The sequence below is a fragment of the Paroedura picta genome, chromosome 8, assembly GCF_049243985.1.
Source record: "Paroedura picta isolate Pp20150507F chromosome 8, Ppicta_v3.0, whole genome shotgun sequence".
In the NCBI taxonomy this organism is placed as follows: Eukaryota; Metazoa; Chordata; class Lepidosauria; order Squamata; family Gekkonidae; genus Paroedura; species Paroedura picta.
In genome coordinates, this window is record NC_135376.1 from 69,654,540 (window position 1) to 69,674,930 (window position 20,391).

Here is a 20,391-nt window from a genome sequence, read left to right on the forward strand (position 1 = left end):
ACTTTGGAAATGTGATTTCTGGAGTGGTTCTGTCAGATAATAGAGAGGTTTATAGATACAAATGAAAGCAGCAAAGGATGGCAGAACCATTCCAATGCGTAAGGGTGGAACGGTGTAGTGTTTCAGAGTGTCCATGTTGTTAATTAATCTGTAAGCATGTGTTTTTTGCTGTGTGATGCTGAAGTATGTAACGTGTCAGTTTTAATTGCTTTTGCACCATATTCACAAACATTAAAATGACTGTGTATTTATGATACCTTCTACATTTACACTGTTTGAAAGAGTTTGGGTATTATTTAAGAGTCTAACAGTGCAATACTAAACAGAGATACAGCCTTCTTAATCCATTAAAGTGTAATTGTTTAGGATTGTCCTGTAAAGGAAGTGGCTGTTTTAAAACAGAACTAATTGTTTACAATTCGAACACTGTTTCTTTGCCTTGAATTTAGCCAATGTAGGTGAAGATCACACATTCTGATCCTGTGTACTTGTTTATTCTTGTTACCTTTCTTGATAGGGGAAAGTTGCACAGACGGCCTGTATGTCTGCTTGCCAGCATTTGTCGACCTCTCTGATGCAGATGCTGTTGGATAATGACTTAAAACAAATAAGCATGGGAGCGATTCAACAATTTAACTTAGATGTCATACAGTGTGAATGTAAGTATGAGACTGAGTACTACACTAAGGTTCACAGACATTTCGTTTGTTTAAATGTCAATCTACAGCATAAATGCCATACCGGAATGGGTGAATATGGAAAGAGGGAAAAGATACAGTTTATCTTTCTGAAATAGAATGGTATATGTGAATTGCTGTGCCTCAGGTAACTTAATCTGTAGAAAAAGAAGAGTTGGTATTTATACCCCACTTTTCATTACCCAAAGGAGTCCCAAAGTGGTTTACAATCCCCTTCCCTTCCTCTTCCCACCACAGACATCCTGTGAGGTAGGTGGGACTGAGAGAGCTCTGAAGGAACTGGAACTGGCCCAAAGTCACCCAGGTGGCCACATGTGGAAGAGTGGAAAATCAAACCCAGTTCTCCAGATTAGAGGCTGTTCTTAACCACTGCGCCATGTTGGGTCTTCCCAGCATGTTTCTGTGTATATTCAGGAGAAGGAATCTGACATGTATCAGTATGCTCACAAACATATGAGCCTTGAAATAACCTTATATATAATGATGATGTTTGCAGTTTGATCCTGTGCAGTTAGTTCCTTGGTATTGTACTGGTTATGTCTGAGGTGCTAGCACCCTGAGCCAGTAATAGTTTTGTATTGATTTTTAAACTATTTTTAAAGTATACTTTTGTCAAATATAAGTAATAGTTTCCTGATGATAGCAGAAGTTTTGTAATGGAACGAACTGCTAAGAAAGGATGGACAGTTTCAGTGTCATGGGAGGTTTGAAAACTTTGGCTGAAAGTTTGAAAAATTTTGGCTGCCATGAATTGGAGTAAAACCCTCTTTCATATAAAGCTGTGCCCTACAAGTAACAACTACGTATATCCACCACATTTACTTGCAAGAATGTTAATGAAGTTTCATAAATGATTCTATATGTATTTAGATATGTTAGGGAAAATATCTTCTGTATGAGGAATGAATTTAATAGCAGCAGTTTCTTAAAGGGGATTTAATGGGCATACATGAAACATAGTTTAAATGGAAGGTATCCTACCTGGTAGAGGCACCAAACTAAATAATTTATTGAGTCCCAGTTTCCAATTTCCTAAAATGCAGAATAGTATAGTCTCAGGTCTGCAGATTACAGATACTGTAAATAGAGAACAGAACCAGAATTATATGTTTTGCCCTTTTATAATTTCACAACTCAAATTAGGGGTCTGCTTTAAGGGAAAGGTATGGTTTCTCCAATGTTTCTTGTGTTGGAAATCTTGTTCTCAATCTCAGGATTTTCCACTCTACCCTTTCTTGTTTCCATTTTAAAAGGGCTGTCACATGCTTCCCAAAATTCATTCCAGTATGCTCAAGTGATTCTTCCATAAGCAAATGTTCTCTTTACTCAACTTCTGATCAAACAAGCAAAGGTTTATGTATAATTTGTGTATCACTTACCAGATGTCACGTAAATGTGCTCTGGGATGACTTGTGCTGAGGAGAATTGCTAAGGGGAAATAAGAATGAGATAATGTACAGTAACTCTTGGTAATTGGTGACAGAAAAGACTAGCTGAGGGCCTATAAGGAATTGTCCAAGCTGAGCAATTTTGAAATCCCTCAGCCCTGTAAATATCCCCCTCCAAGGTTCCATAGGCAGTCTGGCTTCTCCTTTGTCTGACATTCATAGGCTGCAATATTCTATTATCCTACAGCAGGGGTGGCCAAACTATGGCTCTCTAGATGTCCATGGACCACAGTTCCCATGAACCCCTGCCAGCACTGCCATGGACATTTGGAGCACCACAGTTTGGCCACCCTTGGCCTGCAATATATTCAATCCTCAGAAGTACCATCATCTTCTAACTAATTTTCAGTTTTCTGGGTTGTCAAGAGAATATGTAGAACCCCAAACATTTTCTGTAGGCAGAAAAAAAGTGTAGTAATGTTCTATAAAGCAGCTTATCCCAGGAGACAAAGCTTAATTTGCATTGAGGCAATGTGTAGGAGAGAGTCCCTACTGGACAGGGAATGTATGGAATCCCACATGGAGGACAAAGGCTTTTTAGCACTCTTCCCTTTTAGATTTGATCAGCTGACAGGTGCCACTATAGATACTGTGGGTGATATGTAAGAGCAGTTTTAAATCCATGTTCCGGACAATCCCATGTTATCCCAGTAAAAGCCAGGTATGTTTTCCCCAAAGATACTTGGTTTGTTATAATCAGCTTTCTCTGCCCAGTGCTGCCACAGATGTGCTTTTAAGGTATACATTCTAGGGTCCACTCCTTCATAGAATGTACTCTAGAATCTGGTGAACTTTGCCACAGAAGGGGTTTCATGGCAAATGTCTAGGAGTTTCAGGATATCATGGGAAAAGTCCCAGGGTGCATACTGCTTGACAGCTACTTAATATAAGATGCACTCATGCATTTACCCATACTGTTTGGAGGCTATTTTGGTTGTGGGCTTTAGAACATCAAATTGGTATGATTGAATAAATACATTTTGGTATTGTTATTGCCTTGTGTAATTGCACTATACTGAACTGTTGAGTGGAAGTTCAACATAAAGACAATGTTCTGAGCAATTTGCTGTTCAACACTGCACTACTGTCTGGGTAAGCAGCCCCCAGGTAACATAGTAAACAGGGGCCCACCAAACTGTTTCAATCAGCACATGGGGCCAATTTTAAACCCAAGAGATTCTGGCTGTAGAGTTGAGGCTCAGCTTGCTCCCAGTATGTTTGTCTAAACATGGTGCCCATCTCACCATCACCATCACTCCTCATTAGCTTGTCAACATATCAGAAATTCACAGATGATATGGGATTATTGCCCCTTGAACCATGAAGGCTACCTACCCCTGCATTATCTCAATAGCTTGGAATAGAGCAGGGGTAGCCAAACTGTGGCTCTCCAGATGTCCATGGACTATGATTATCATGAGCCCTGCTAGCAGCTGGCCAGGGCTCATGGTAATTGTAGTCCATGAACACGTGGAGGGTCACAGTTTGGCCACCTCTGGCATGGAGTCTGTTTTTGTGGAGATATGATTACATGATTAAGAAGCGGGTATCTATAAAGATCTGTGGACAGGATAGCATCCTTTTGCCTCCCGCCTTTCTCGGTCACCTACTCACCAGCCCACCATCTCCACCTGCCTGACTTTTATGTTGGTGGGTAAGACTTTCTCTCACCTATTTGGCTTAGGTGATGGCAGCGACTCCTCCTCCTTTGCCCAACCTCAGGCTCCATTATATTTTGTAAGCACAGTGTTCCTCTCCTTGAAGGGATTTAATCCCCCTCCATTTTGGTGGGGTTCAATATTTGTGGCAAACCTGAGATATCTCCCAACCCTGCAGAAGAATACCCTATAACTGAACCTGACTAAAGTCTCTGGGTCAGTTGATTTGCACAGGGACAAGGTTCAGCATTAGAATTAGAATTAAAGGCTGTTTTATTGAAGCTTTCTCCAGGTCCATCAAGCTGACTGGTAGTGGCTTCGGTACTGACATAGGATTTTATTCCCAGGCCTTTCAAACTCAAAATATATAATCAGGAAGAGAGCCATGTGAGTAAAAGCCTCTTTCATATGCCAAGTCAAATAATTCCATTTTGTTAAGATTAGTATGTCTGGATGAAGTGTGTCAATGTCTTGAAGTCACAACATGGCCAGATCTGTGGATGCTTAATTCTATAGGTTGGAGCAGTGAATAGATGTAACAGACCTTTCTACAAGCCTGAAGAGAGGCTCAGGTTAAACCCCCTAAAACAACATAAGCAGAACTTGTATCCTTAAGAAACAAAAGGCCTCTCAGTGGCCATTGCTAGGAAACCATAAGTAGTATTGACAGTTTTTAAGCCTTGGTCTTTGTCAGGAAAAGGAAAGAGAAAGAGGTACAGTGCTGTTTTAAGTTTTGAGGCAGGATTCAGCAGGGCCAGTCCTAGCAGCAAGCACCTGGGCCCTTTCCAAGACTGTTTCAGCCTTTGAGGGAGGACTCAATTGGGCCAGACTGAGCAGCAACCACCAGACAACTTAATACCATATAATTTGCATAACTCACCGAGGACTGGCTGATTGCTACTGTTCAACAGTAGCCACTCCATGAAAGCCAGTGTGGTGTAGTTGGTAGAGTTTCAGATTTGGGCTTGAGATGCTGAACTTCAGATCTCCACTCTGCCATGGAAGCTCACTGTGGGGACTTTGGGCCAGTCACACACACTCAGCAGTTATGAAGATAAAACAGAGAAGAGAAGACTGGTTTAGGTTGCTTGGGGCCTCATTGGGAAGAAAGGCAGGGTATAAATGAAGTAAATAAATAATAAATATAGATCGGGGAAGGAAAAAGGCAAGTTGGCTGGTTTGGGGGAAGGAAAAAAGGAAGAAGGGGAAAATGAGGATATGGGGGCTCCCAGTGGGAGGAAGAGGAGGAAAAGAGAACAGTGTGGGGAGCGTACTACGGGAAAAAGTGAAGTGCCTCTGACAAGTTTCCCACCATGCAGTTGGGCATGGTGGCCAGTACTGCATCACTAAGTCATAGTTTGCCAGGATAGAAGCTGCCGGGGGGAGTGAAGGAAAGAAAAATGAAGACAAGATAGGTTGACTGATGGGTAGGAAGGAAAGAAGAAACCAGGAAAAGGGGAACAGTTATGGGAGATTCTAAGGAAAGACAAGATTATGGGGATGGGAAAATGAGGTATCCTCTTGCAGACCTGCTTATTTAAATTCTAATACTGAATCTCACATGTTCTGTGAAGGTAAAATCCATTGGAAATCAATGGAATGTCCTTGCAAATAACACACAGAGGACTAGCATATAAAATATGCATGTGGGAACTTGCACCTTTAAGATACTCCCTCTTTAGTTGTCTAGTAAGATAGTCTGCTTTTTAATTGATACATGTACATAAATTTATGCTTTAGGGAATGAATGTCTCATTAGCCAAGAGAAAAACCAACAATTCAGTGAACCGAAAATAATTTGTGCCTTTATTAGTAATGTTGGAAAATACTAATTGTGAGTGTTGAAGCATTTGGGGAACGAAGTTTTAATAATGTGCTTTTTATCAGCATGCTATTTTTGGCAATTAGGGTTGCCATCTACATAAGAAAAAGAAATCTAATGAGAGTCCGACTATCACAGGGTATGTGGAACAAATACCTGCTGTGGGACTCCTTGGTCCTGCCCCCCTCCCTCTCTGTCACAGACACATGCAGACACAGACTCCTTCCCCTCACTCCCCCTTCCCTCTCCCCCTCCCTCTCCTTCTGGTCCCTCTCCCTCCCTCTCTGACACACACGCACACACACACTCCTTCTCCCCCATTCCCCTTTTGGCTCTACTACTTACCTCTCCTTCCTGGTTCCTCCCTCCCTCCCTCCTTCCTTCACACACACACACACACATGCATGCATGCATGCACACACACTGGCACCCACTCTCTCCCTTCCCCTTCCTTACCTTTTGCAGCAGCAGGCAGGGTGGCAGAGTTCTGAGACCCAACTCTGAGCCTTGGAGCTCTGCTGGCACCAACCATGGCTTCCCCCTCTTCCCAAACCAGCCCTGCTCTCTGGAGGGCAAGGCTGACCTGGGAAGATGGGCACCACCGTGGCAGAGTTCCGAAGCCCAGCTCTGAGCCTCGCAGTTCTACCACTGCAGCTGCCATCAATGGCATGCTCCCTAAGGCGGGGCAACAGACTTCGTGTCTTATCATTTCCGTTTTACTGAGCACGCTAGTAGATGTTTTCCACATCAAAAATACTGTGACGATTAATAGAAGTTTATTAGGACGTTATTTACCTTTGTGCCATGAACAGTTTCAGCTGCCCATTTCTGTAAAAGGTATAGGGTATTTTCCTCCAGGCCACTTAGCAGTTTAGGTGATACTATGTTTGGAAGTTTCAGGGATTAGAATTACATTGCCATAAATTTATTTAAAAACATATTCCTTCTCCATTCTCACTCTGCTGTTTAGACCATTCCACCTGCATCTACCCTCAGTCTCTTATTGACATTAGGCTAGAGTAGCCTTTTTCAAACTTTTGATTGTGGAAGTACATGAGAAGAGCTTTGGCCAGCAAAGGTTTAAATGGCTGAGGCACCTCTCTTTCCCACCTCCAGGCCCATCATTGACCACTTTGAGGGGGAGGTGGGTCAACATGCCAAATTCAGGATACAATTTAGAAAAGAAAAAAAAAGACTTTTCCTTTATGCTTGGAGCCAGAAACAGCAAGCACAGGATGGGAGGGCTCTTCTCACCCACTGTTTTAAAAACCGCCATGCTGCGATATGGTTAAGGTGCCCTCATGGTACCATATAGCACCATGATACTGTGATTGGGAACCCTGGGCTGGAGGAAGGGGAAGAGTTTTCATACAAACATTCTAACAAAAGTGGATGTTAACAGTATGTTGACAGACTGTTCCAGGTTTAGCATTATACTGTTTTACTTCCCGGGTAAGGACTTTCATCAGATTAGTTAGAGTCCTGGGCTGCTATATTAGAATGCCCCACTGTTAATCTAAGAGTTTGGCATTTTACTTTTCAAGGATAGACCTAAATGTTTTTAGTACAACATTCTTGCATAACTGTCATTGAAAATATGATAGAAGATTTTAAAAATGTCACTGTCAGGCAATTCTCTTCTTCCACAGACTTATTAGATCTACTGTTAGCACTGTTAGATCTCCTGCGCCGTGTCCAGTGCTAAAACATTGGGATATATATCAGTGAATATGTGCTAGAAGATTGTCCTTAAAGTGCCACTAACCTAATAGGTAATGGCAACCCACACTATAGCGGGAAAGGAATTAGCGGGAAAGGAATTTGCTGACTCAAATCAACTCAATCATTTATTGTTTCCTTGCTTGTTTTCCAGTGTTTGCAAGTTCTGAGCCAGTACCTGGATTCCAAGGAGAAACCTTGCAGTTAGCATTCATTGACCTCAGACAAGTAAGATGTTTCTAATACTCTGGTTACTTATTGTTGTATCTCATTTAATCACTGCCCTGTGGTCAGTAGGAGTGATGAGCAGAACGGGCTATGAGCCGTTTCCCCTCAACTACTTGGCATGCAGTTGTGGTGGGTCCTTGATTGTCAGGAGTGGTGTAATGTGAACATTCGCTGCTAAAGTGGAAAGGAGAACCAGGAAAGCTGCAGTGTAGCTATTGGGATTCCAGCCGAAAACCTCCTGTTACTATCATCAATAATAATAAATATTAATTATAACCCAGTGTTTGATAGGACAGGTATTTGCTGAGGTTCCTTTGTCAATGTAAAAGATGTCACAATATAACAATTAAATTTGTCCCATGACGCTCTCCATTATAAAGATAAGTATATGTGCTCTTTCTCTCTCACTCTCTGAATCAGTTATTTCTACTTTCTGCATCCCTGTATCAGTTGGGTGCAGCATTTCTAAACTTCTAAAAAAACTGGTGGTTGCTTCTGTGTTTTTGCACCCTTATGGCTGATTTGTTTTTCTATGTCCAGTCTAACAGCAGCAGCAGGCTGAATTTGTCTCCGATCTATCAAAAGTGTTCAGCAATTGCATTTTCATTTTGTTGCAAAAGCATTCATTTAAGTCAGTATCACACAGGTTTGTTTGGGCTGCTTTCCCTCCTGTTATGGGAACAGTTCCCTTCCTTCCTTCATGGCTGTGTTTACTGTGTCTGCAGCAGTGGCTGCTGATAGAGGAGGCAAAAAGAGGAAAGAGGGGAAATAATGGGTGGATTTGTTTTTATTTACCAATTATGGGAATTTATCCTTACCATAGAATGCATGGAAGCTCATGGAAGATCGGTTTATTGGCACGTCTTAGTCTCAATAATTAAATGGACCATTCATGGGTTGAGACAGCATACCTCTGAAATGTTAGGGAGTGAAATGTTAGCTACTGGCTCCATGTCATTTGTTGCATGCTTCCAAAGCCATTTGATTGGCCACTGCTGAACATCAACAGCCGGTCTAGATGTACCCTTGGTCTGTTCCAGCAAGATAAATCTTATGCTTTGCATTGCATATGCAGATGAAATTATGTTTTGGTTAAGGTTTCAGACATTCCTAGACAGTGTAGTTTCGGGAGCAAATATTCCATCCCTTAAAGTCTAGAATTTCGATAAGCAAAAGATTGTGTATAGCATATCTTCTTAGTGGTCAATGTATGCATATCATGTATTTATACAGCTGTAAACTGGAATAATTATGCTGTTATTACAGATGCATAAATAGTGACTAGATGATTTAATACCTTTGCAACATAGTTCCCTGGAAATGTGTGGTGATATGTGTGAATAAATGTGTGGATAAGATAACCAGTAAGAAATCGTTCAAAAGTGACCATTTGATGTTCAAAAGGGACCCGTTTGTTTTTTAAAAAAATCTTTTTAGGTTAACTTATTCCAGAATTAAAAACAACCTCTATTCTCTAAAATATAACCTATCCTAAACATTTTTTTAGACACAAATGTTACTTGAGATTGTTTATACAAGACCCCTTAGGTAGGTAAGGGCAAGAACACAGGAAAAATCTAAGTGTTCCTTACTTGGGATTCATCTTTTGGTTCCCTTCCCATTACAACATTTGTTTATTATTATCCCGCTTCCATAGATGCTCTATTAATGGGTTTAAAACCTTGGCTTAGATTGGGTTGATGCTCTCAACTGCTCTGTGAGTCAGATTGCAGTGATAATTCTCAGTTAACGTACTGAAGAAGATTGTGTGACTACTAAATATGACATAACGTTTTCAGCGTTTTTTGCTTGTCTGCAGGTGAGGGGTCCAGCAGTGCAGTTAAAAAGTAGTGCATTCCAGATGATAATAATAGCTAACCTCATACAACTCGCTTTGTTTTATTGAGCTTTCCTTAGCAGAACGTAAATATCTGCCTTCCTTTTCTTGTCTTCCCCAGCAACTCATCACGGCGATATGAACTCTTTATAAAGAGCTACATTTAGTTTTTAGTAAGGATTCAGCACTCTTTTCTCCTCTCTATTTATGATCCGTTTCTTTCCTAATAGGGCAGATGACAGTTCTTTTCAAGCCTACTTAGAAAGGCAGCAGTGTCTTTTTCAGAAAGTTCTCATAAGAGGTCATGCTTCTGTTTTTTAGTTTGAATTTGATACTGTTTCATGAATTGCAGGATATGAAAGATAAGGAAGTCGGTCCAACGGCCAGGTCTTACCTGCCCACCCGGGCTGTGCCCTGAGGTCAAACTCCTGATATTTGCTGTTCGGTACAGAGTAGCTGATGACAGGTAGAGGCTGATACAAGGGGAAAAGCTTGAACCATATCAAAGCTAAATGGCAAGAGAATTGGGACTCAGTGAGAGACCGTAGCTAAAAGATGGATCAGCAGGATTGCCCTCTTTTTAAAAAGTAGCTGACCTGTGAGCGAAAAGACTTTATCATCCTGCCAATCACATGCTTACTAATGGAAGCCAGTTATCTCAACAACAGCTTATTCCCTCTCTGTGATTTCACGACATTGTGTGAGATTAGCAAGAACAGGGCAGTATATGCTGCCGCTTTCTGCCACAATTAATAAATGTAACACACACGATAGCTAGCTACAAAGCTTTGGTATTTGGAAGAAATACTTGGGGCTTTTTCAAGATGTGATAACATTTCCTACATGGAAAGCCCTGCTGCATAGGAAATGTCTCGATTTAGGCCATCTCTGTAGCACAATAATTCGTCGGTCCATGTTCTGCTTCTGTGATGCTGTACATGTTCCTTTTATAAACACCAGAAATCAGGACAAGGATCCTGGAATCAAAACCTTTAAGAAAGAGATGGCATAGGCTCTTCTGCCAGGTTCCATCATTTCTGTCAGTCTGAGAATAATGTAGTAGATGGCCCTTAGCTACTATTCCATGGTTAGAACATATGCTTAGAGCAGCCTTTCTCAACTTTTTTTACCACTGAGAACCCCTTGAAACATTCTTCTGGCTTTGTAGAATATTGTTGGGAAGCATAGCTGTGTACAAGCCCACCCAGGGCCCTTCCAGGTCCATCACTGGCCATTTTGGAGTGAGGGAACAGGTCAACATGACTATGTATGATCATATCTCTTGATAAATGTTTAACAAATTTAGAAATATATAAAAAGTTAACTAACTCCCATCCATTCAGGAAACCCAGGGCCATCAAGAAACTGCAGGGTTTCATGAAACCTTGGTTGAGAAAGCCTGGCTTACAGCTTCCCACCCCATATTCAGAACAACAACAAGAGGGAAAGTTCAGTAAATTGAGCACGAGCTTGCTTTCCAAAGGCCAAGACTTCTCCCAAACAAAAAACAAAACCCCAAACCCACCAATGCTTTATGTATCCTGCACTCTTACAGTCCACCTAGCGAGAAAAATACCTTTCTCTGCAAATAGACCATGAAGTGTGTTTCATAGTAAATGATTTAATTAGACTTGGAATGTCTAAGCCGGTTTGTTTGTAGCAGTTGTCTCCAGATGGGACGTGCTGTGGGGATTCCTGTTGCAAGGAGAGAGAAATTTAAAGTTTGTTTTCAAAAGGTCTTGTTGTGATGAATGGCTGCTATTTTTAAAATTGTTTGAGACAATCCCCATTTCTTTTTCTCGGCAGAGTGAAACTCTTTTCCTACACCATGTTTTTTTGTTGTTTCTGTTTTTAAATAACAAATACAGTGTTGTCTTGTCCATTGAAGTGGCCTGGTAGAACTTTACTCAAACCCCACAGAAATAAGTGAGAGCAGCTTAGCAGACACCTTTATATTTGAGGACAAAGGTGATTGTTTGGGGACAGCATTTATCAGTTTGTAGAAGTGAACAAAAAATCCGTGGATGATGTATTTGTGGTATATCCAAATCTTTGAGCTGGAAACTGTTGTTCCTAGAATATAAATGGAGTGAAACATATGGCTTCAAGAGAATACAATTACACATTAGGAGGAATACAGACATTCTTAATCACATAGAAAACTTCTATGCTCACTGAAGCTGGGGTATAAGCTCTCTTGCATGTATTTGTGGTGTTGATTTTATAGGTTATGAGCCTTGTCCTCTTTCTTCTGCTCCCCAAGCAAATTGGCTTGTGGCTTGAAAGGAAGAGAGGGATACTGAATTGGAACTACCACAATAAGTTCAGGGGGAACTGTGAATTTTGGCATGTCCGTTAAAGACTTCCTATGTTCACAGCTATACGCTGGATCGCCATTTTATGTCAGCAACACAAGACAGCCAGAAATAACGATTACATAGTTATTATCTTTATTAATTGCTTTCTTTGAAATCGATTGACGTTTGCATCAAACATGGATTTTATCAGGAGCTGTCTTGAGCCCCCTTTTTGTGTGTATGTAATGGAGGGCAAATATTAACTGGTCTTAAATTCCTGTAGGAGCACCTTCTGCTCTCTCTGTTAAAAGATCTGAGCTGATAATTATGTGTAAGCCTTTAAAAACTCTTAAACTGTACATTAATTGCAATAAGTTGGCATATTAGGAGGAGGAGGAGTTGTTGTTGCTGTTGATGTTGTTGGTTCTTCTATGCTGCTTTTCTCTACCTGAAGGAGTCTGCACTCCTAACCACTACACCAAACTAGCAGTGCCATTCTCAGAGTTATGTGCTTAAGTCCCTTGCAACTTGACAACTCTTATGGCAACCCCAGCAGGGGGCTTTCAATGCAAGTGATAAGCAAACTCCTCCTTGATGGTTTGGCTCCAAGCATCAATCCTCCTTAGCTTCTGAGATCTGAAAAGATTGGGCAATACCAGGCTGTTTCCCACCTCCTAAGTAGAGTTACACCTTTCTCAACCAATGAGTTTAGAAATGTGTAATTTGGCTTAGGGTTGTACTATAGGTGTGCAGATAAGCATGATTAAACTATTCTTGGTCAACACTGGTCACAACATTGATCAGTTCTGGTATCAAAAACTCCTTGCATATAGAATTTAGAAATCTTTCCACTTAGTCTTGTCCCTACTATTCTAGTTTCTTATGAAGGGATAATTTTCAGGGAGGAGAAGAGATAGATAGATAGATAGATAGATAGATAGATAGATAGATAGATAGATAGATAGATAGATAGATAGATAGATAGATAGATAGATAGATAGATAGATAGATAGATAGATAGATAGATCTGTTTTTTTCCAGCTTTCTACTACCCAAAGGAGTCTCAAAGCGGCATACAATCGTCTATCCTTCTTCTCTCTACAACAGACATTCTGTGAAGTCGGTGGGGCTGAGAGAGCTCTGAGAGAACAGCTCTAAGAGAATTGTGATTGGCCCAAGGTCACCAAGCTGGCTGCATGTGGAAGAGTTAGGAATCAAACTTGGTTCTCCAAATTAGAGTCTCCTGCTCCTTAACCACTATACCATGCTGGCTCTCAATTCATTTAAGTAATTAAAGTGTGCTTTCTCCACATATGCAGAATTGATGCAGTCTGGGTATAAGTTTTCAGATTTGTTGTTATGTGTTGAGAGCTTCAGCATCCACAATGTCCAAGTTATGTAATAGAGATGGAGAAAGCCAATACCATGAAGAGGAGAGGTCAGCTGCATGATAAGGCAGATCACAGGCCATTCCTTGAGGAGGACTTCACTTCATGTTCTTTTAAAGTGTGTGAAAAGAATGCCATATAATTCCCTAGCCAAGTTCACATGTTTGCCAGCCATTGTGGGAGTTGCATTTATGTATTTACTGATGTTGGGTTCTCAGAAAAACGTTTTTGGCCTAGTCTTTAGACTTCTTACTTACTATGGTATTTGTCCCATTGTTATGGGCTTATAATCTGTTTTCCCTTCCTATTGTGCAATGCCAATTTTCCCATTTAAGTAATTATTTCCTGTGTAATAGTCTATCAGATATCTTGCCGTAGTACAAACAGAGCAGCTCAGCCCTGTTTCCCTTGTCCAGAAAGCCAGGTTTGTGTTTTTAAAAAGACTAGTCAACCTTTGATCTCTTGGTGTCTTTCATCTCATTTGCCCTTTCCTTTTTAGAAAACTCAGAAGAGCAGTCTAAATCATGGACATTTTGGAGAGATTAAAGTTTACAGTTAATGAAGCACACTCTATGAAGTTTGATCCATTCCCCCTTCCCCAGTATATCATTGCCAAACTAGAAATACTCAGGTGAGAGAAGTTGAAAGTTCAAATGATGTAAAATTTATTCCCAGTAAGCTTAATTTAACTAAGCCAATAATACACCTTAAACTTCTTTTCAGTTCAAATTACTCTAATGAAGGTGTTAATTACTGAGGGATTAACACTGCTTCCAAGTGATAATGGATGCAGTCAATCAATAAAGGGTTAGAATAATATGGTTTTAAGGAACACAAGAAGCTAGCAAAGGATTATTTGTTGGGAATGGATGATATTTCAAAGTAGCTGTTAAAGTAAATCTGAGTAGCAAGAGTGTCCCACCCCTGCCCTGCACTTTAAATCACAGCAGGTTTGAATGATTAAATTCTTTCTCCATCACTAGAGCAAAATATTTCTACTTTGGGTACAGTGACAAGTCAAAAGAGTCAAAGTAATTGAAGTTAACTAATCTAGTTTAAGTGGCAAAATACCAAAATACCCTTCCAAGTTCACATTGATCTCAAAGGCATGGGTAAAACTAAAATCATGGATAAATCAGAATGCTGGTTGGATAGAGGACAGAGTGCTGTATAGAGAAGGTAGTGAATATAAATAGCCTAATTGAAATGCAAATAATAATTATTGACCATAGTTAGTATGACTGTAAAAGAACAGGAGGAGTCAGATGCTAGAATTATTTACTGTGAGTTGGCAAAGGCTATAGAAGCATCAGTACACATGCACATATTGGCGGAACACTGTGATATAGGCCTTGGTCTGGAACGGTTCGCCTTGTTCTCAGAGTTGGGCAGGTGCTGGGTCGTTCTCCCGTAACTTCTGTATGGTGTCCAGTAAGGATCCATCCCGTCTCTTTTTATATGTAACCTCTGCATGAGGCAACTCAGGGACCATTTATGGAGATATGGGCTGCTACTGAAGCCCAAATGTATTTTTTAAATTAAGAGCAGTTCCTGTGGCGATCACTGTACAATTAGTGTCTAGCAATAGCCTGGGAACTAGAAATGAAAGAGCCAATTAAACATTGTTGCTGATAAAACTGAAGTAAAGTCAGTTTGCAAGGCCTGCAATGTGGAAGAAATTGGGAAATCTTTACCCTTGTCACTCAGGTCCACAATGTTGTGTGCCCCCGGGGGATGTTCAGCTGCATCTGTAAGCAGGGGGGCGGGATGGCCAGGGTCACCTTACAGCCACATTTGAGAAGGCTATCTTTGTGCCATGGATTATGAGAGGGGAATGCTGTGATGCATCAAATCATTGGGCAGTAGTCTGCTTGCATATCCATTGTCTCAAGAAGCCTGACAAAATGGTATCAGAAACAGTTAGTTCATACTATTCAGCATCTTTCGATACCCATAATGGCCAAAGAATTCAAGCTAGTGGCCGCTGATTCAAGATGGTTGACTAGTAACTATAATTCTGCCCTTTATGGGGAAGGCAAGATTCTCTAATGATGGTTTACTGACTTTTCTATTACTGAAATTACTTGTTTATTGTTGTTTTAATCTATGTGTACTTCAGTTAGCAAACTGAAGAAGGCAGAATAATTGTGAGAATAATATGACAGGACATCATTAAAAGCAAAGTTCTTTTGAGTAACAAGTAATGAAGAGAGAGAATCTACACTCCAAGATATGTTGTTCCAGTTCCTGACATTCTCCTACAGGGAAGTTGCACATCCCTATAGTTGTTATAGCAGTTGCTTCAGACATACTAAAAAGTAGCTTTTGGTGTATGCTATATAGCCTCTAGTGGCACAGGGTGGTAAGGCAGCCGACATGCTGTCTGAAGCTCTGCCCATGAGGCTGGGAGTTCGGTCCCAGCAGCTGGCTCAAGGTTGACTCAGCCTTCTATCCTTCCGAGGTCGGTAAAATGAGTACCCAGCTTGCTGGGGGATAAAACGGTAATGACTGGGGAAGGCACTGGCAAGGCCACCCTGTATTGAGTCTGCCATGAAAACCCTAGAGGGCGTCACCCCAAGGGTCAGACATGACTCGGTGCTTGCACAGGAGGGGATACCTTTACCTTGTGCAGGTATTAGAAAATTCATGACTTCTACCTGAAAATAATTTGCACTGTACTGTATATTTATGTGTCATGTGAAAATTTTTGGATTAGAAAAACAGCCTATAGATTCTCTAAAATCCCCCAAACCATGTGTTTTTATTTTAGAAAAATCAAACAAACTTGTTTAATTAAATTATATTGAATTTACAGTAAAACAATTAAAGACTTCAATGCAGAACAAAAAAATAAAACCAGATTTTTTAAAGACAGGCAAAACTATAGAGCACAGATCATTTAAAACTATGGTCTCAATCTATATAGGTATTTTAAAAATTTTACCTGGGGAACATTATTCTAAGGTAAAAGAAATTTGAGGGGAAAACATTTTTGGGAAAGAGGGGGGAAGGAAATTTTGATCATGTTGACCTCTACAATTGGCACATACTGAACATTTGATTATTTGGAGACTGCCATTCTAGACTGTCCCATAGCATGTAATAAATTGATTTGACAGGAGAATTCAATACTTGCTTCTTTATCAAAATGATCATGCTACAAATGGGAAACTTACAAGGACTTGCAGGGGGGGCATTTCATTTTCCCATCCCCATTTTTCCTCTTTCCCTTAGAAGACCGTGTAGCCTCTCCTGTTTTCCTGCTTTATCTGATCTTCCAACTTACAAGCTATCCAACCATTTTCTGCCCCCAACTTTTCCTTCTTGCTCCTGACAGCTACTCTTTTGGGGAATTCACAATGGGTCTGGCTATTGGGCTGAGCCACACCCAGCTGCACAGTGACTGGCCCAAGGTCACCCAATGAGCTTCCATACCAGAACAAGGATCACATCTCTACTGAGCTCCCCTCCCCAAATTCCCACCCTTCCTGGGCATCACCCCCAAATGTCTAGGAATTACTATTGATAGCCTTAGCTAGTTGAAGTTTCTTAAAACTTTGTTTGTTTCTTAAAATGGTTTCTGTTATTTTGGGGGCAAGATAACCTCCCAATACATGTGTATTTTAAAGATGTTAGATTTTTCTGAGGCTTTTCTTAGGTCTGAAGAAATACTTGTCTGTTCATGTCTCCAGTCTCTGGATTTAAATATTCACCAATTTGGTCCTGTTGAAAATTAGATCTATTGATGGAACTCGTAAGGGACAATCTGTTGTTGTCTCGTCATGGAATGATACCACTTTCAAATCTTGAGGTTAAAACCACTGTCTTTCCAGCTTAGTGCTGTGTGAAATATTAACAAAAGTAATTTTAGTCCAGAACATAAGAGCCCTGCTGAACTGGGTCATCAGTGCTCCCTCTAGTCCAGCAGTCTGTTTGATTCAGTGGCTTAACCAGTAATCCTGGAGGGTCAGCAGAAAGGACATAGAGGTTAAGTAATGAACAAAGTTTGATGAATGTTAGTGTGGAAGTTAACAGAACAAATATCATGAAAACAAAATAACTGCACACTGGTTTATTATGAAGAATGTTTTTACTACCAATCAAAAATGGGTTGTGGGGGAAAGTATGAAGAAAGCAGCAGAATGTTTTAGTGGATTTCTGATGGGTTTGAGCAGATGGGTTTGTGTTGTCTTCAAGGATACCTCTGTTGCCTCAACAATTCCTTGTTTCTTCTTCCCCTCTTTTTCATGTCCCAGAGTACTCAGTGCTTAAGCCTTCAAGTTTAAAAGCTTTGCTTCTGTGTTTCTGACTGCTCTGGGAGGATGAAGAGCACTTTTACTCAAGGAGAAACAAAAACCTGTACAGTGTTCAAGCACACCTATTTTAACATGCCTGTCTTGGATCAGATACTGTCATAGCTCTTAGTTTCTGGTAAAAATGACACCCCCAAAAAGTATTCTTCCCCTTTTGAAAATAATAAACAGAATGTCTGGATTATAAAAGCTTAATACCTTTATTGTACATAAATTGATGTATACATATAAACAGTTACATACAGAACAGTGTCTTTTTTGCAGAAAGAATATATGAATTGGACTGAAATGGACTTTCATCCAAGCAAATTGAACTGTTATGTTTGGAGTAAGACTTGTACGCGCTGTGCAAAAATATCAGGAACTGATATATCTGTAATAAAAAAAAACTTAACCAAAAGTAGAATTTAAATCTACCATTTCTAAGTGTTGCTAAATATTTTGTCCCTGTAGGCTGTTTGTGTTTCTTTTTAGTGACAGAGTTAACCAAAGTACAATTTGGAGTTGTGAGACAAAAATAAATAGCATTTCTTCCATAGCTGTAGTAAAGCAATCCATTCTCAGTAATATTTCAGAAGAGGAACTGAACATACTACAGCATTTAAATGGGTTTTACAACAGTTTTCACAAATACAATTCCCACTTTAACCATTAAAAAAACCCAAGAACCAAAAATTAAATAGAGATGTCACTTGGGGCATCATATTTTTTTTGAGACAATTTGGTGTGGCATTCTTAAACAAGAAGATGAAATATGCTTGTGTAACCTCTGTATACTCCTTCCATAGTAAATTTTGAACAACCTAACAATCTGAATGATGTACAACTTCTAATCCACCCAATTTTTATCACTGCTGTTGTTCGGCATTTTGTCTAAAAGGACTCTGTGTTCAGGGTAAACGGGCGACGCAGGAACGGCTTGGCCAAAACCCTTGCCCTTTGGAGACATTGAGTGTCTGCCAGACGGCTCCTTTTCAAGCTCTAAACTCAAAAAGACAGTTCATTTGCCCATGTTCCCGTTTACTTTTAATGATGAGAAAGTAGGCATTATATTGAAACTCAATTTCTTTGTGTCTGTATGTATTCAGAACTGCCAAAGGTTTAAAGGATGTCTGCTGTACTTAATCTTGCTACCCTCACAACTGTTTAGGCACCTCCTTCCAATAAATAAATAAACAAACAAACAAATAAATAAATAAATAAAAATGCTGGATATTGAAAAACATTAATGGGATTATCCCGGTTATTCTTGCAAAGTCAGTTGTGTTGTACATAGACTTTCTGTTAGCACACATCTTCCCCCTACTACCCTATATGTGTCCTAAATCCATTTGAAATCCTAAAATATATGTATTTGGGGTTATTAATGAATGTAACAAGACCAGGAATCTCTAAGAATTTACTTCAAGGTCCAGATTTAAGAAAAAACAGCCTGCCCTTTGGAAGAGTTTAGGTTGTGAAGGATTAAAATAAACTCAAATATTTTTTGGCTTTTCCTGAGCAAAGCAGCTATTCCCTGCAGTTCAGCTGTCATAACCCTTGAGTTTACATATTTATATACATTTACAAATGTGTGAGAGATTATATCCCCATTATAGTGACAGCTAATATCTTCACATAGGGATGCCAATTTGAAACAGATGTCTTTAAAGGATGCCTTTTTGTTCAAACATAATACATGAGTAAAACATTTAAATAGGTTTTTTTAATGGCTTTCACTGCAGCATATTAAAAAAACAAAATCAATGTTAATGAACTTTTCCTCATTTTTCATGGAGTCTTCAGAAGTTCAGTTCTGTTGACACCAGCAACGAAAGCCTTAGAATAAATTTTAGCTGTAAATAATGTGATATGTTTTGGGTGTGTTTGATGTATTGGAACAATTTGTCAGCATTGTAAATCATCCCTGGTTGAAGAGAACCTTTGGAATTTAAAGAGCAGCTTCTGTACCTGACCAGTGCTGGACTTAGACAGAAGTCCAAATCACTTGGTCTAGTGCTTATGTGTCATAATCCTTGCACCTATTAATTTTCCTCAAGGCAGCTCTTCTTTTTTGGAGAAATCATAAGAAGAGAAAGTTTTCCCTTCCTGTCCCATATGTGTGTCCATATTGAATGATTCTATTTCATTTTGACTCTCACCTGGGGCATGTAGAAATGCCAGCTAGTTTCTGTCATAAGTCATGAGCTGGTGCAATTTCTTTCTAAGGTTCTCTCTATTGTGAGTCCTTTTGTAAACATACGCTTTAATACTTTTTATCAAGACTGTGAAGACTAGGTACTTCACTTGGAACGTGGGAGTCCTTCAAGCAGCACTTTACATGAACAGTGAAGGAATGCATCTGCACACTTACATGCAACACGCCTTGCCAAGCCATGGATCAGTTCACTTTGGTTAGCTTTGAAAAGGAGATGTGCTTCCTTCCCAACAATTTGCAACACCTAAAGAGAAAGCAGATTCAAGTGGGTAGCCATGTTGGTCTGAAGTAGCACAACAAAATCAGAGTCCAGTGGCACCTTTAAGACCAACAAAGATTTATTCAAGATCACGCCTTAAATAAATCTTTGTTGATCTTAAAGGTGCTACTGGACTTTGCTTTTAAAGAAAAAGTGTTGCATTGTCATCCACAGATTTTAATGGTTTGGTTTAAAAGAGCTCCCTTGAGTGGCAGAGCTGTCTTCTTCAGCACAGCATTTTCTCCTATCACTAGTGGGATGTGCAACCTTCTTGGCCCAAGTACCAAAAAAAAAAAAGTAGTGAAGGATTTTGTGTGCCAATAACAGAAGAGGGAGAAGAGAGGAGTGATATACTTGGGCAGAGTCAGTATGAGCAAGCCACTGTTCTAGAGATGCAGCCACACCTCAAGGCTTTTCCTCGGAGCCACCTGGCAGCTGCATGGGCCTCAAAGGCAGTGACAGGCGTCTGCCAAGCCTGCTGCCTTCTCTCTTCTTTCCAGCCCCATCAGCATTGCCAGCGCCTCAGG

The 20,391-nt window shown here is 40.1% G+C and overlaps 1 protein-coding gene across 6 annotated transcripts in view; it reads left to right on the plus strand.

The window, feature by feature from the left end:
• The window catches only part of EXOC6 (exocyst complex component 6), a 104,781-nt gene that overhangs the window by 67,259 nt on the left and 17,131 nt on the right, over positions 1–20,391 (plus strand). For all 6 annotated transcript variants that reach the window (XM_077350271.1, XM_077350266.1, XM_077350267.1 and 3 more), the window contains 2 exons: positions 518–659; positions 7,500–7,573. In XM_077350271.1, coding sequence (XP_077206386.1) covers positions 518–659; positions 7,500–7,573 — 216 coding nt within the window. The remainder of the gene's footprint in view (positions 1–517; positions 660–7,499; positions 7,574–20,391) is intronic.